This window comes from Daucus carota, chromosome 9, assembly GCF_001625215.2.
Source record: "Daucus carota subsp. sativus chromosome 9, DH1 v3.0, whole genome shotgun sequence".
Taxonomy (NCBI): domain Eukaryota; kingdom Viridiplantae; phylum Streptophyta; class Magnoliopsida; order Apiales; family Apiaceae; genus Daucus; species Daucus carota.
In genome coordinates, this window is record NC_030389.2 from 772,144 (window position 1) to 786,961 (window position 14,818).

A 14,818-nucleotide genomic window follows, 5' to 3' on the forward strand; every position below is an offset into this window, starting at 1 on the left:
AAATTATTGGTACCCTCTTCATCATGACTTAATAGAGCTATCGTTTGAGCCATCGATCAGAACTGAGATTCCATACAAACTTTCATCACCAAATCAAGATCACGCTAGCTTACAACTAAGAAGCGAAAAACAAAACTCTCATCGAGGAATGAAAACAACCTGAAAATACAAATCAATAATCGAAATAAAAGCAAACTGAAAACAAACGAAAATAAAAAAATTTAGATCTAACAGTCGTAACCACAAGAAGAACGATTAACTCTCGTATCTCGTATCCGATGAGTTCTGCTTGAATCGAATAAAAAAATAAATCACAAGCTCGGATGATGTAGATCTAAAAAAAACCAAATGGAATGAATCCTTCCTTAACGAAGAGGATTATTGAAAAAAATAAATAAAATAAATCAAACAAATCTCCACCGATAAAAACCGATGGAAGCCCTCCCATAAAGGTTACGGATACTTAGAATAGAGAATATCATGGTTTATATAAGCCGTTGCTTTTTAAATTTCGCTACTCAATTGGTTCAATCATTTTTAAGAAATAAATAAATCACTTTAATCACATTATATAACTACGGAGATTGGAGTAAAATTATTAGTCCCTCCGTCTCTTTTTATATGTTCATTTTGACTTTTGAGGAGTCAAATTAACTATATTTTGACAGAAATCTACATTTATTATATAATTGAAAAAAATTATATCATTAGAAAGTATATTTTGTCTATTTTAATATGCAACTTTCGGATTTTAAAAATAATGAATGGATAATTTTTAATGTTTAAAATTGGTCAATTTGACTACGTGAAAATCAAAGTGGACATTTAAAATAAGACGGAATGAATATTAGAATTTATCTGTTTCATTAAATGATCAGATTTTCTAGTTTGTGTCATGATATTAAATGATCGGATTTTCTAGTATGTGTCATTAGCACATGTAAATAACCACTTTTTATTAGTTCTAATCTCGCTAATAAAAATGGATCCTTAAAAATCGTTATAATTAATTGTTAGTATATGTGATTACATTAAAAACACTCTTAGCTTTGTTATATATGTTCTTTTCACTACTCAACATCATTTTAACACTTTTATAAATTATAATTATGTGACTTATTTAAGACTTTTTTCAGAATAAAAATTTGGATGTTAAATTTTAAATTTTCATTTAAAAAACTTAAAAATAAATTATAAAATTATATTTTAATTAAAATGTATGTGACTTTCCCGTCTTCCACTGCATACAACTCTAAGAGCAAGTCCAATAGGTGTGCTAAATCAAGTCTTAAATCCAAAAATAGGGAATATGGGATAAAATTGCACTCCAACACTATGCTAGTGATGTGCTAAATCACTAGCACAAGCTTCCCCTTCCCTATTTTTAGAATATGCTAGCCACTCCTAAACTATTTTTATCATTAAAATATTCATTTCTCTCTCTTCTCCACATCATTTCCCTCTCTCCTCCACACCAAAGTTGTTTAAATTTAATATTATTATAATAATAGGGAATGAATATAGGGAGTACTATTGGAGCTCATGTGCTAAATCTTGTGCTAAATCACTAAGACATATTATTTTATAATATTTTTAGGGAACCCCTTAGCATAGTGTTGGACTTGCTCTAAGGCCCCGAGAGAGTGAATTATAATTTCTGAAAAATACATTTTAAATTGGAAAAATTACTACTGTTTTCAAACAGACAACATCTACTTGTGGGCCCACTATTCTTTTTTGGGTTTTCTTTCTAAGTTCCTCTTCAAGTGGAGCTTGTTCATACAAATGTATACACCCACATATAAATACAGCAAGGCGGAGAGAGAGAGAGAGATTGTGTGTGTTTATGTTAAAGATTGTAACTTTCTCCTACCAAAACAGGTATTTGCACACCCACTTTCATTCTCTCTCTAAATTCACTGAAAAGCTTTGACCATTCTTTGTTGCACCCACCATCTATCTCTCTCCCCCCCCCCCCTTAGCAGAGAGAGAGAGAGAGAGAGAGAGAGAGAGATAGAGAGAGAACTCTAGTTGAAGCTGACTCAGAAGTGGGAAAGAATCAAAATTCAAGCTTTGCTATTTCTTGATTAATCTTTATTGTAAGTACATTGTATTTATATGGTTTTATGTATATGTGTGAAGGATTGTGTTTTTGAAATTTCCTAATTTGTCTACAGAAATGGGTGGGCAAGATTGAAAGATCAGTGAATGTTCATTTGTGATTGTTGTGATTATAGTGATGGATGATTTAAGAGGGTTTTGTTTGAGTTTATTTGTTATGTTACTGCTATTTAAGCCCACATTACAGCAACCACGAGCTGTGGAATTGAGTTCAAGAATTGAGAGAGTGGCTTTGTTGCAGTTGAGATCTTCTTTGGGGTTGAGGAGTAAAGATTGGCCTATAAAGGCTGACCCTTGTACTGTTTGGGCTGGAATTCTATGTGAAAATGGGAAGGTTATTGGAATTAACATTTCCGGGTTTAAAAGAACTCGAATTGGTAGTCAAAACCCTCAATTTAATGTTGATTCTCTTGCCTTGTTTAGTGGATTGTTATCGTTTAATGCTTCTAGGTTTATGCTTCCGGGTTCGATTCCTGAATGGTTTGGTCAGAGGTTGAGGACCCTTCAAGTTCTTGATCTCAGGGGTTGTTCGGTTGTTGGTGCTATCCCTCCTAGTCTCGGGAATATGACTAGACTATCAGAGTTGTATTTAGCTAATAATGATCTTACTGGGACGATACCTGATAGTTTGGGACAATTGTCAAGTCTTTATATTCTCGATATTTCCCAAAATGGACTTACAGGTGTTGTTCCCCCTTCTTTTGGTTCTCTTAAAAACCTTACTTCGCTTGATATGTCTGTGAATTATTTGTACGGGATAATTCCTCCAGCTATTGGTGCTCTTTCCAAGCTGGAAATCTTGAACCTATCTAATAATAGTTTATCTTCTTTGATTCCTTCCCAACTCAGCAATCTTTCTAGTTTGGTTGACCTTGATCTCAGCTTCAATTCATTTTCTGGGTCATTGCCCGATTTTAGAGTTTTGAAGAATTTGCAGAGGATGGTAATTGGGAGCAATCAGCTTAGTGGTTACTTGCCAGATAACATGTTTGCTCCACTTACCAAGTTGCAGTTTGTAATTTTGAGTCACAATAATTTTACTGGTGAGATTCCTAGTATATTATGGTCTATGCCCTCTTTACGTTTTCTTGATGCCTCTGCCAATAATTTCACTGGTATTCTTCCCAACCTCAGTTTTGTTCCTAGTGCTAATTCTGCCATATTCAACCTTTCAAGGAATATGTTATACGGAGGCCTCACAACTGTAGTCGAGAGATTCAGTTTTATAGACTTGTCCGACAATTATTTCCAGGGTAAGGTTCCTGATTATGCTCGCAGTAATGTGTCACTTGCTGAAAATTGCCTTCGAGATCAAACAAGTCAGAGGGCTACGTCACCGTGTGCATCATTTTATGCTGAGAGGGGACTGGCATTTGATAATTTTGGGGTGCCAAATGCTACCCAACCCCCACCAAGGAAGCCCCACAAAAACAACCATAAGAGGCTAATCATACTGGCCGCAGTTTTGGGCAGTGTTGGATTTATTGCACTCATGATAATTGTCCTAGTTCTACTAATTGTATGCACACGGAAGCGCACCACAACCAGCCAAAGAGGCAATGTTGTGGAGCCTGTTCTGACAAGTACAAGTCCGCCTCCGCCCGGGGTTTCTTTAAATTTTTCTAGTTTAGGAGAAGGATATACATATCAACAGATTCTCCAAGCTACAGGTAACTTCAGTGACGCAGACCTCATTAAACATGGTCATTCTGGTGACCTTTTCCGGGGTATACTGGAAGGTGGGATTTCTGTAGTAATCAAAAAGATTGATTTAAACATTGTCAAGAAGGAGGCACACATGCAAGAACTGGATTTTTTTAGTAAAATTTCTCATCTTAGATTTGTCCCTCTCCTGGGACACTGCTTAGACAACGAGAGCGAGAAGTATCTAATATACAAGTATATGCCAAATGGCGATTTGCCAAGTTCTTTGTACAGGAAGACCCGATCGGAAGATGACAGTTTACAATCATTGGACTGGATAACAAGATTAAAAATTGCTACAGGAGTTGCAGAAGCCCTTTCTTATCTCCATCATGAATGCAGCCCTCCCCTTGTTCACAGGTATATTAAGACTTTTTTATTTTCCGCAGCTTTCTTTTCTAGTTACGCCATTCCTCTAACTTATTGACTTGTAAAATGCCAGTTTGGACAACTTTAAGGTTGCACTTACTCATTTTATTATACATCTTAATTGCAAAGGATAACACTGAGTTATTGCTTAATTTATCAACTAACTTGAATCTTCTTATTATCAATTTACATTAAACTCTAAGAAGAATTTCAGAGATCGGGAACATATTAACGAAGAACTTCAAATTTACTCTTGGTGACGTGTACAAAAATGTGACTGATCCGAGCATGATTTTTTGGTGACAGATTTATTGCATTGAGAGCTCCATCCTTGAATTTGTATTGCTATAAAAGTAACCTATCATTTTTTAAGTTATAACTAATGTATTCAGATGTTGAAAATATGTATGTCATTATTGTCGCATTCTCTTGGATAGTGTAGATTGAAATTTGTATTGCTGATATATTTAGATACATGATCATCACAAGTCAAAACACTTGTTTGCACTTTTTACAAAATTATTTCCTGTCATTCGCAATTGAATGTCATCTAGCCAATCTCTTTTATCGTATAACACATGATCTCAACTACAAATTATATGTACACATAATATATTTCGTTATTGATTGTTAATTAGTGTTGACATATATGGAGGTAATCCTTTAACGGAAATAAGGTAAACGGGAAGTCGGTGATTAATAATGCCGAATGTTTGGCAAGAGGAAGATTAATATTGAATCTTTGAGGAGTATTGTGGAGTTAAATAATGGATTCAATCAGTTGCAAACTAAATAAAGTTTTTGTGGTCTATCATACAGTGGAGACGCGTAGGTTTATTATTTCATCTTGATAAAATTGTTACTTGATAGCACAAAGAAATAGGTGAGGAACTGTGTCTTGATTTCTCCTTTTAGCGAAAACATCTGGAAAGTATTATACTATTCTGAAACTTGAGCTTCTTTTGGTTGATTATTTGTGACTATTCAAGGTAAAATGTATTATGGAAGATATCACAATTGATTTACGATTCACAAGATGAACTGTTTTGTTTGGGAAGTTCACAAGTCATGTATAGTTAACTGTAATGCAGGTTTTTCCAAACCTGATTCACTCGAATATATGGTTAGATTACCAACCCTCACAATAATTTCTATCATTGTCTTAGTATATGGTCAAATTTCTTTTGCCTGCATAACAAAACGTTTATATTTATGAGCGTAACATAGAAATATTGTCCACTTCTAATGGGAAACAATAAAAGTTTATTCTAGCATTGCGCAAAAAAAAAAAAAGAGTTTATTCTAGAAATATAGTACAGGACTTCGTTACATGTTTGCAAAATTGTTTAAAATTATATGTTGTGTTTTATATCCTATTGTAGTATAAAGTGTCACTTTGTATGAAAAGGTTTAGAAAACTGCTCCCTTGTTAATATTATTAACAGTGTCCATTGTTTATATTAACAAATGGTTTGGATTAGTTGATGTTTAAACCTCTATTTGTGTATCTCGCTTAATTAAGTCCAGTCAGCACCTCTTGAATAACAAGCTATATTGTCCTTACTTCTTATGCTCCTTTTTAGCTTATTGATGTCGTAAATTTTGAAGTAAATCCCTTGTGTGCTGGAATGCTTGGTTGGTGTCTGTCATTTCATCAATATGTCCTCTTTTGTTTTTCCTTTCTCATATTCACTATGACATCCAAACAAATTTAGGTTATATATGTATATTGTCAGTTAAGTTATCTCCAATCATCTTTTACTTAATTTTGATCCCTCATTCAAGGATAAATATCTCTTCCCTTTTTAGTTTTTAATGCTACCTTAACCAAGCATACGATGAATATGTCGTTAGCCTATTCTGCTATAACTGTATAGCTATCTGAGTTACTCAATCTAATGACACATGTTTTTCTTTGGCTTGGTTATTAAAGAGATATTCAAGCCAGTAGCATTCTTCTTGATGATAAATTCGAAGTTCGCCTAGGAAGCCTTAGTGAGATCTGTGCTCAAGAAGGGGAAACTAGTCAAAGCAAGATAACCAGGTTGCTGCGGTTTCCACAGTAAGTATTTATAGATGTTTTTGATGTAGATATTTAATACTATTTTCTACTAAAGCTGGTTGCTGCTGCTGTTAAACCTATTATTTTCAAAATATCATTGTTCTTTCTTCAGGCAAAGTCCATGTTCTTGTATGTTTACAATCCTAGCTGGAAATGCTGATTGAAAGTATATGTTGAAATTTTTTAGAAACTTATATAAAAGCTATATGTAACAACCGTCGTCCTTGGGTTATGACTAACTTGACAGTTGACATAATGTTCTGATCTGCACTTCAATTTTTGAGACAGCTTATTGGCTTTTTTAAGTATAACCTTGTTATGCCTATTACTCGCAACTGATCGAAGGGCGCTGCCCACTTCCTTCTAATCTACAAGGAATGAAATTTTCCTAATTTTGGTTGATGCTTTCGACAATTTGCGCTTGTTCTTTTATATGCTTTCTAGGTTTGTATAATGTTTATATTTACAGTTGTAATTAAAAGTTTTCTTGGTTATGTGCAGGTCATCTGAACAAGGCGCTTCTGGTGGTACCGGTATGTCAAGTTCTATCTCATTTATTGTATTATGTATCTAGTAAACCTATAGGTTTAACCCATCTGAAATCTGGAATATTAGCGGGAACCACTTAATGCCGAGAGTGGGCTACGGCTCACCCTAAAAAATATGTCAATTTATTGAGAATAAGTTCTGATACATATTAGTGATAACATAAAGAGTATAGCATTATGTGTTTTAGGTTACTTTACTAATAAATAATTTAATTAGTCTACCGTAATCTTTATCAAACTTTGGATCAACAATTTGAACATACATTTATTGTATTATAACATGTGATTATATATATTAATAATACCTAAAGACGTATTGTGTGTTTACTTCATTGTATATATTACTTCTATGACATATATTTATTAGTTCCAAATTCACTATTATTGAGTTCCTCAACAAAATCATCGTCCTAGAAGTTAGACACTGAATGACGTAGTTCTGCATTTGTCTCTGAACTAGTAGGAGTTGCATCTCTATAGATAACAGAATCATGATGTTAAGTAGATGACATTGTCCTATATTATATCCTCCTTTGTATTATTTGCCCAAAATATCTATGTGCTCCATTATAGATGGCCTATTTTAATTTGACAAGAGCAAGAACTTGGTTCATTGAAAACATTTCCCTAAATAGTTCTTTTTCGAAAATTTCCAGGTACACCTGCTGCAACTTGTGCTTATGATGTTTATTGCTTTGGGAAAGTATTACTTGAGCTAGTAACTGGAAAGTTAGGAATGAGCGCATCTAGTGATGGTGCCATGAAGGAATGGTTGGAAGGCACATTACCCTACATCAGTATATATGACAAGGAGCTTGTGACAAATATCATTGATCCGTCTTTAATCATTGATGAGGACTTATTAGAGGAAGTTTGGGCTATGGCTATTGTTGCCCGGTCTTGCCTAAATCCAAAACCAGCAAGGCGGCCCCTCATGAGGTATATCCTTAAAGACTTGGAAAATCCATTAAAAGTAGTAAGAGAAGAGAGCACCGGCTCTGCAAGGCTAAAAACTACTTCGTCGAGAGGATCATGGAATGCTACTGTTTTTGGTAGCTGGCGTACGACGTCCGATGTAGCAGCAGCTCCAGCAGCAACTACGTCTAACAAAATGGAAGGAGCAAATAGCTTGAAACATTCAGGAACTTCAGGTTCTCAAGGAAGTGGTCAGAATAATGGTGGTGATCATTCATCTTCATACAGACGGCAACAGTCGAGGGATATATTTCCGGAACCTTTGGATGAGGGAAACTTAGAGAGTAGACAGGGTTGATTCAATCTTGATTCATTGTTAATAACAAAGCAGGCTCCCCATTTGAGTGCCTTGCTAAAATGTCCTAGAGTGCTGCAAAAGAGACCATTTTTGCCGATACCTCAAGGTTTTCAGGACTCACAAACATGAAACTTAAATGTGGTGTTGCGGGATAAAGGGCCAATGGGATGGAATAGTGGTGATTAGTTTTCATAATTGATGTTATTTGCTAGTTTTTTTTTGTGAAAATTGTAAATTATAATGGTTTTGGTTATCGAGTTTAGGAGGAAAGTACACAAAAAGGCAGGGTTCTACAGGTCTGTCATTTTCCGGAGGTTTTTCAGCTACATGAAACTAATATATATTCAGTCCTTGCCTTAATGCCGTGGTGATCTCTTTGTTTAGCACAATCCATCAGGTTTGTCGTTTAAATTTAGAAGTAAGAACTTCAGGTCACGTTTGTTTCATGGGATAGTAATAGTTTTAGGTCATGTTTGTTTCATGAGCAAGGGATAGGTTGTTTTGTTGGAGAAGGATAGGATTATAATTTTTTCTCATGCTTGGGTGGAGGGGGTGTCGCATTATTAAAGGATTATAATTTTTTTCACTATAATCCTATGCAAACAAACATGGATCCGCATATTTAAAGGATAATAGGATCTTTCAAAACAAATATGGTATTAAAATAATTCAATGTCATTTAAAGAATTATAATCCAGTCCTATATTTGATCTTGGTAAACAAACATAAAATTATACTTTTGATTTATAATGAAAGATTATAAGTTATAATCCTAGGTTATAATCTCATGAAACAAACATAGCCTTAGAGTTCAACCTTAAAAAGTTAGAACATCTCCAACGGTGTTGGCTATAATCGTTGGCTAAATTGAATCTGTAAGACATTATGTAAAATTTGCTGAACCTGTAAGACATTTTGCTTCGACGGTATTGTCTATATTGGTTGTCTATAATTTAAAAATAGTATGTTATTAATATTTTAGTTTGTTAAAATAGAATATATCAGTTCAGTATAGTAATAAATGATGTGTAATCTTCTTATAGATTTCTTACAGACCTGTAGAGGTTCGACAAATATAGCCATCCATAGGAGATTGGCTAAAATTATAAACAACAGTTTCATGTGGTTGGAGTGTGCTTTTTTTAACAGATTGGCTATATTTTTTATACATGGTATGCCAACTCATTTTATACCTAAGAGTTTTGTAAGGTTGGAGATGCTCTTAATTTTAGTGTTCAAACTTTGGCACGATCTTGGGTTTGGTTCAATACAAAACTATAATAAAATATCATTCCCATTAGATATTAATCGGATATAAATCCCATGATCTGAAAGGTTTCATTTAACAAACTTCTAATTAAGTTGAACAAATAGTTTCAAAAAAAAAAAATTGTGGAACAAGAGCATGATCCTTGCTGAACTTGCAGATTTAATTTAATTTGATTAAGTTCAACTCACAGGTAATTTAATCATCAGAATGGGATGGAATGAATTATGAAAGAAAAATATAATCATCGGATTGAGGAAAAATTTAGATATCAAAATTTGAATCCAAATGCTCGAAATCAAGCAAATTGCACAAGTACAGATTTCACAAAGGATATAGACCCTGTATATCATACACACACTCTCATCTATCAAGATTATTTCACAAAGGTTATACTAATGCATACATGCATGGGAATGAAAGTCCGCTACCATATTCATTAACCATGAACCAGACGTCTTTTGACATTCCTAAATAGAGTTTCCTATCTGTTAATTAAATTTGCACCTAGTTTACCAATCTTCAAAAATATGAAAGATAAAAAGAGCTGCTACGGAGTATGCAAATAGTTGTTATGCCATAAAGTCTGACATTTAAATCCTGATACGGAAAACGAAAACAGTCACTAAGCCTTCGATGTCGGTATATACAAACTACAGTACGAGGATCATTTTGCTACTGGATACTATCTCTACAGAAAAGTAAACATTTCAACAAGAAGTCTTTGCCATGTCAAAGACAAACACCATCAGTTGATTACAATCAGCTGTAGGGCTGTGCTTATAAAATGTTGTCCGCTGGGTGGGTGGGAGGTGGAGGTTGGTTTGCACGACGGAACCAAGTGTTGAAAGCTGTGACCAAGTGTGGGCAGTCATCAACATTTCGAGTTGAAAAACTGAGACACTCCTTCAACAACATCTGTGAATCAGCCATAGGTAGTGTAGATGTAATTTTCAAGAATGTTTCTTCTAGCTCCAGGTAGAGTGATTTGTAATTTGAAATCCCAGGAGAGACATTTTCTTTGCAAACTCTAAGCACCGGAAGCCAATCCTCAACAAGCTTCATCCTGACCTGCAAAAAGGAGACAAGAAAAGCTAAAAAATGCATATAAACAGTTCCTGTACGAGATAATATGATCACATATGGACACATAATTGTTTTTTAACAGGATTTCTAATTTTTATTTTTTGGAAATACGAACACTGTAATAGACGGATAATAGGTAAAAGTGGGACCAGCCCACCCAGAGAAAAAGAAAGAAAGAAAGAGGGAAGGAGACCTAAAATGTAGAAGATCATAACATTAGTAATTTGCCAAACTCTTTAACAAATGTGAGGAAGTGTTGATTGCGCAGAGACAGTTTCTTGGAATCACTAATCAGCGCTCCTAGACCTTTGTTTCATCAACTTTTTGGTTACGGAGGTAACTTGCACTATTATCGAATTAAGTTGCAGTGTGTAGTTCAATCGAAATTGAAGTGCAGGTGTTTAGTTAGATACTATGTAAAAAGAAGTTGGATGAAATAACAAATTAAAAAAGAAGTTGAATGATCAATTCGGGTAAATTCAAAATTTTAGTAAAAAAAAACTATGTAACTTGATAGTGACCATGGGGATCCTAGGTAACTTGGTTTATATCTTTTTTAGTAACTATAATTTTCTTGAACATACGAGTTCTTTGTCTGATTTTAGAATCATTAAACCAAACAAAGTAGCCCATCTAAGTTACAAGGAACTTGTAGTTACGTAGTTGAATTACATCGGTACAAACGAGGCCTAGGAGTCTGAAGACCGAGGGGCGACTCGGCTAGGCTCTTCCTGACTTCCTCTCAAAATATTCTCTCTAAAAAATAAACAATTCACTCTCTAAAACCCTAAACATTAAGATTGATAATATTTATGTGGTTTCTGGAGTACAGCTAGATCGAATCTGAACCACATCAAATTAGTTTAGTTATACTATAAATCACTATTCTTGCTACATAGCTTTTCACTGTCATGATTCCCCACGATAGTTTAGCTTTATTAATTCGGTCTTTCTAATGTGTGCCCAAGGGCACACAATAATCACTAAATTCTATAAAAATGGCTTATTCTGATTGGTGGAGTTGATGTAAATGCAGGGGGGCCATTATCATTTATTACTCATCCACCAATCAAAAGGAATTATTTTTATTGGAGTTAGGGACTATTGTGTGCCCTTGGGCACACCATAGAAAATCCCTTATTAATTTATTAAAACCTTCCTCACTTGTTGACACTGAAGGTAGCGATATTTTAGGGAGCAAATAATTAAATGGCCAGAAATTCAACATTTAATACACATGGTTTAAACTTTAAACTCATTAAACCTAAAGATATCTAATATTTCGAAATTAACCCTATTCCGAAAGAAACGTTTAAGTTTTTGCAGTTATAGAAATTCCTTTTCGGGCCAAAAGATTGCTCATTTGACTCCATATATACACATGCGATCTGCAAACAAATCACATAGGCCCTCGAGTCGCAAGAGTGCAAAAAATTTAAAACAAGTTCCTACCTGTCACATTCACCAGAAAGGGTCCTCAAGATCATATCAACTAACCTTGTAAGTTTATAAGAAGAAAATGTAGCATTTAGATGCCAAGGGTATGGAGTAATAACTTTATGCTAATGAGATATTTAAGCTTGAAGTTAAAAACAAAAACATGTGCTCGCACACACAAACTAACACATATTTTGATTAGTTCGTTTGCACAAATTTATCAGTACAGCCTACAAAAGCAAACATACCGTAACTCCCAACTCAATCACCCTCTCAATAATCCTAATACCTATAACCAATCATTTTTTAAAATTTGGGTAGTTTCAGACATAAGAAACTCCTTTTCTGACCAAAAGGTTTCTCATTTAAACATGAACGATCGACATTCAAATTGCAAAGAAAACAAATATGTGAGCGCACAGTTAAATAACACACACTTAATTACTTTAATTTGAACAAAAGTAGAATTATGCATACAAAAAATTCTCATCCATACACCTGCATTAATATTACAGATGCCTCGGTGGCACATACAACATTTAATGAAATTACGACAAACTTTGCACATATTTGACATGTTATACCACAGTGTGAGTAATTAAATCAAGGGCAAAACAGTAGAACAGTAAAAGGTCTTTTTCACAAGATGGAGGAGCAATAGTTTTATCAATATCAGAATTGCTTTTACTTTTAATGAAACAGGCATAGTGAAATATGTCAGGTAAAATAATTTGTATTAATAGCAAAAAGGCAGTAAAATAATAACTGTGAGCGCACCTTTCTATCAACCAATATAGAACCGCTAACAACCACATTAGCCAACTTAGATGTGCATCTTAACACAACACCAGGGAGTGCAGGCACAATATTCCTCCACGCTTCATCCCTAAACGCCCTCTGCAAATCCGTCGTAAGCGAATCCTGATTTGTCCACTCGACCACTGCCAAATCAGCAACCCCTAACTCAACCATCCTCTCAATAATCCACAACAAATTCCTCCCACTCTTCATCGCGGTATGCAAATGCAACCTCTGAATCGCTTCTGTCTCATTGTTATCCACCCTAAACTCCGGCCTCGAATACTCCTCCAACGAGTACTTAACCTCCTTCAAAGTCTTCAAAAACACACGGTCCAACACTCTCCTCGCACTTTCCTTACAAGAATAGTCCCTCAACAACTTCGCCACAAAAGCCTTTGCAAACGCCATATTCGACAGATTATGAATCGCAACCACAAGCAACTCATACAACATTTCCTCCGACGAATTCACCTGCTCTGGTAAAACCCTAGCTAACAATTTCTCACATTCCTCGCGCTTCAACATCGGAACTAAAGCGATCACCATCCTCTCCTCATCCTCAGTCCACGGGACCGCCTCTAGAAACCTCACACACGCTTTCACGCAATCCTCAAACAACAATTCAAGCGCAACAGGAAGTATCGCAATCGCAATGGCAACCGAGCAAATCACATCAGTAAAATCATCGCAATACAACAGCTTGATCACATTCACATAGTCCTCAATCAAAACATTAGTGACTCGTAAACTTACTTTCAATTTCGACGCCGAATCGGTGTCGTTTTGCCAGCGGCCAGATAGAAGAGCATCAAAGTACTTCGATTTGGAGAGGACTGACGAGTGCAAGTAGAGCACCACGTCGGATTGATCGGCGCCGGCGGAGATGTCGGCATCGTCTTCGGAGTTGTCGATGTAGAGACGGAGGATGACGTCAGCGGTCGAGGCATCGTCGAAGATAGGTGACGGGGAGGGGATACGCGAGGAGATGATCACGCGCCGGCGTTTTTCGTCGTTTGATGAGTCGCCGGCGATTGTATTTCCGGTCATTGTTTCAGAGAAATTATCGGATAGAAGTGATTGGAAATGGATAGTGATGACTGGTTGTCTTTGTGGATAATGTCTTTTTTATAAATCCTTTTTTTTGTTTCAAAATAAATAAATAAATAAATCTTTTTTAACCTAAACAATTACTCAATTAATAGCATTTCGAGACGAGTAGAAGTCAATTGGCAGGGAATAAATTTCTACCAATATAAATATATAAAAAAATATTTCTATAATTTTTTGATCAACAAAGTTGCTGCTAAAGTAAAATATAATTCCAATGAAATTTTTATACATGTTGATAGGGTTGTTATACGGACTATCCTTATATCCAACTCAAAAATATGATACATATCATATTCGTTTTGAAAATTGATCCAAATCTGACGGGAAAATTAAGTGCAGATAATATATCGTCTTGAATAGAACACTCCTATAACCGCTCAGATTACGTCTCATATAATTTTTCGTAATATGATTCTACCTGAATATCCGAATATGATCAATGGTTCATATTTGATTCAAACTTATATGCAGATTATATATTTAATCCATTTCATCTGTAAAAAAATAATCATCATTTTATAATATTTTAATATTTTATTTAAGCTTAAATCTCCATAAAATATGATTTATTTACTGTGATAATGCTTATTAACTTTATATATATTAATAAATTATATACCTACATATAATTGTAAATTTTAATTTAAAATTATTATATTTGGTAATATTATGTATTTAGACTAAATGATAATTGTTTGAATAATTGAAATAATAATGATATTTAGTGTTGATGGATCATATTCGACTCATATTCGGTGTATCATAAACTATCCGGTTAAAAAATAAAATAGATGATACTGGATCATATTCGATTCAAATTTGGACCTCAAACACCCGGGATCGATTTAAATCTGAATAAAATGATCCCAGACCCAAATCTGGACAAGTTAAAGATAATATGATCTGATACTTGAGCGCAACCCGATATTACCCGGATCATTTTACAGCCCTGCATGTTGATCACATTCGTTCATAATAAATGAAAGGTGGATGATTTTTCGTAGTATTTTTGAAAGCAATTTTAAAGATAAAAATGATTA

General features: G+C 34.6%; 2 protein-coding genes across 2 annotated transcripts; one reads left to right on the forward strand and one right to left on the reverse strand.

Annotated features, from left to right (window-relative positions):
* Positions 1 to 1,775: 1,775 nt before the first annotated feature.
* On the forward strand, positions 1,776 to 8,440 carry LOC108202454 (probable LRR receptor-like serine/threonine-protein kinase At2g16250). The gene is made up of 5 exons (XM_017370841.2): positions 1,776 to 2,099; positions 2,178 to 4,185; positions 6,128 to 6,256; positions 6,758 to 6,789; positions 7,461 to 8,440. Exons 2-5 carry the CDS (start codon positions 2,240 to 2,242, stop codon positions 8,075 to 8,077), a joined length of 2,724 nt encoding a protein of 907 aa, XP_017226330.1. The 5' UTR covers positions 1,776 to 2,099; positions 2,178 to 2,239; the 3' UTR covers positions 8,078 to 8,440.
* Positions 8,441 to 9,902: 1,462 nt separating this feature from the next.
* LOC108202455 (BTB/POZ domain-containing protein At3g05675) lies at positions 9,903 to 13,775 on the reverse strand. The gene is made up of 2 exons (XM_017370842.2): positions 12,645 to 13,775; positions 9,903 to 10,415 (listed from the first exon to the last, which is right to left on the reverse strand). The coding sequence occupies exons 1-2, from the start codon at positions 13,713 to 13,715 to the stop codon at positions 10,125 to 10,127; spliced, it is 1,362 nt and encodes a 453-aa protein (XP_017226331.1). The 5' UTR covers positions 13,716 to 13,775; the 3' UTR covers positions 9,903 to 10,124.
* Between the last annotated feature and the right edge of the window lie 1,043 nt (positions 13,776 to 14,818).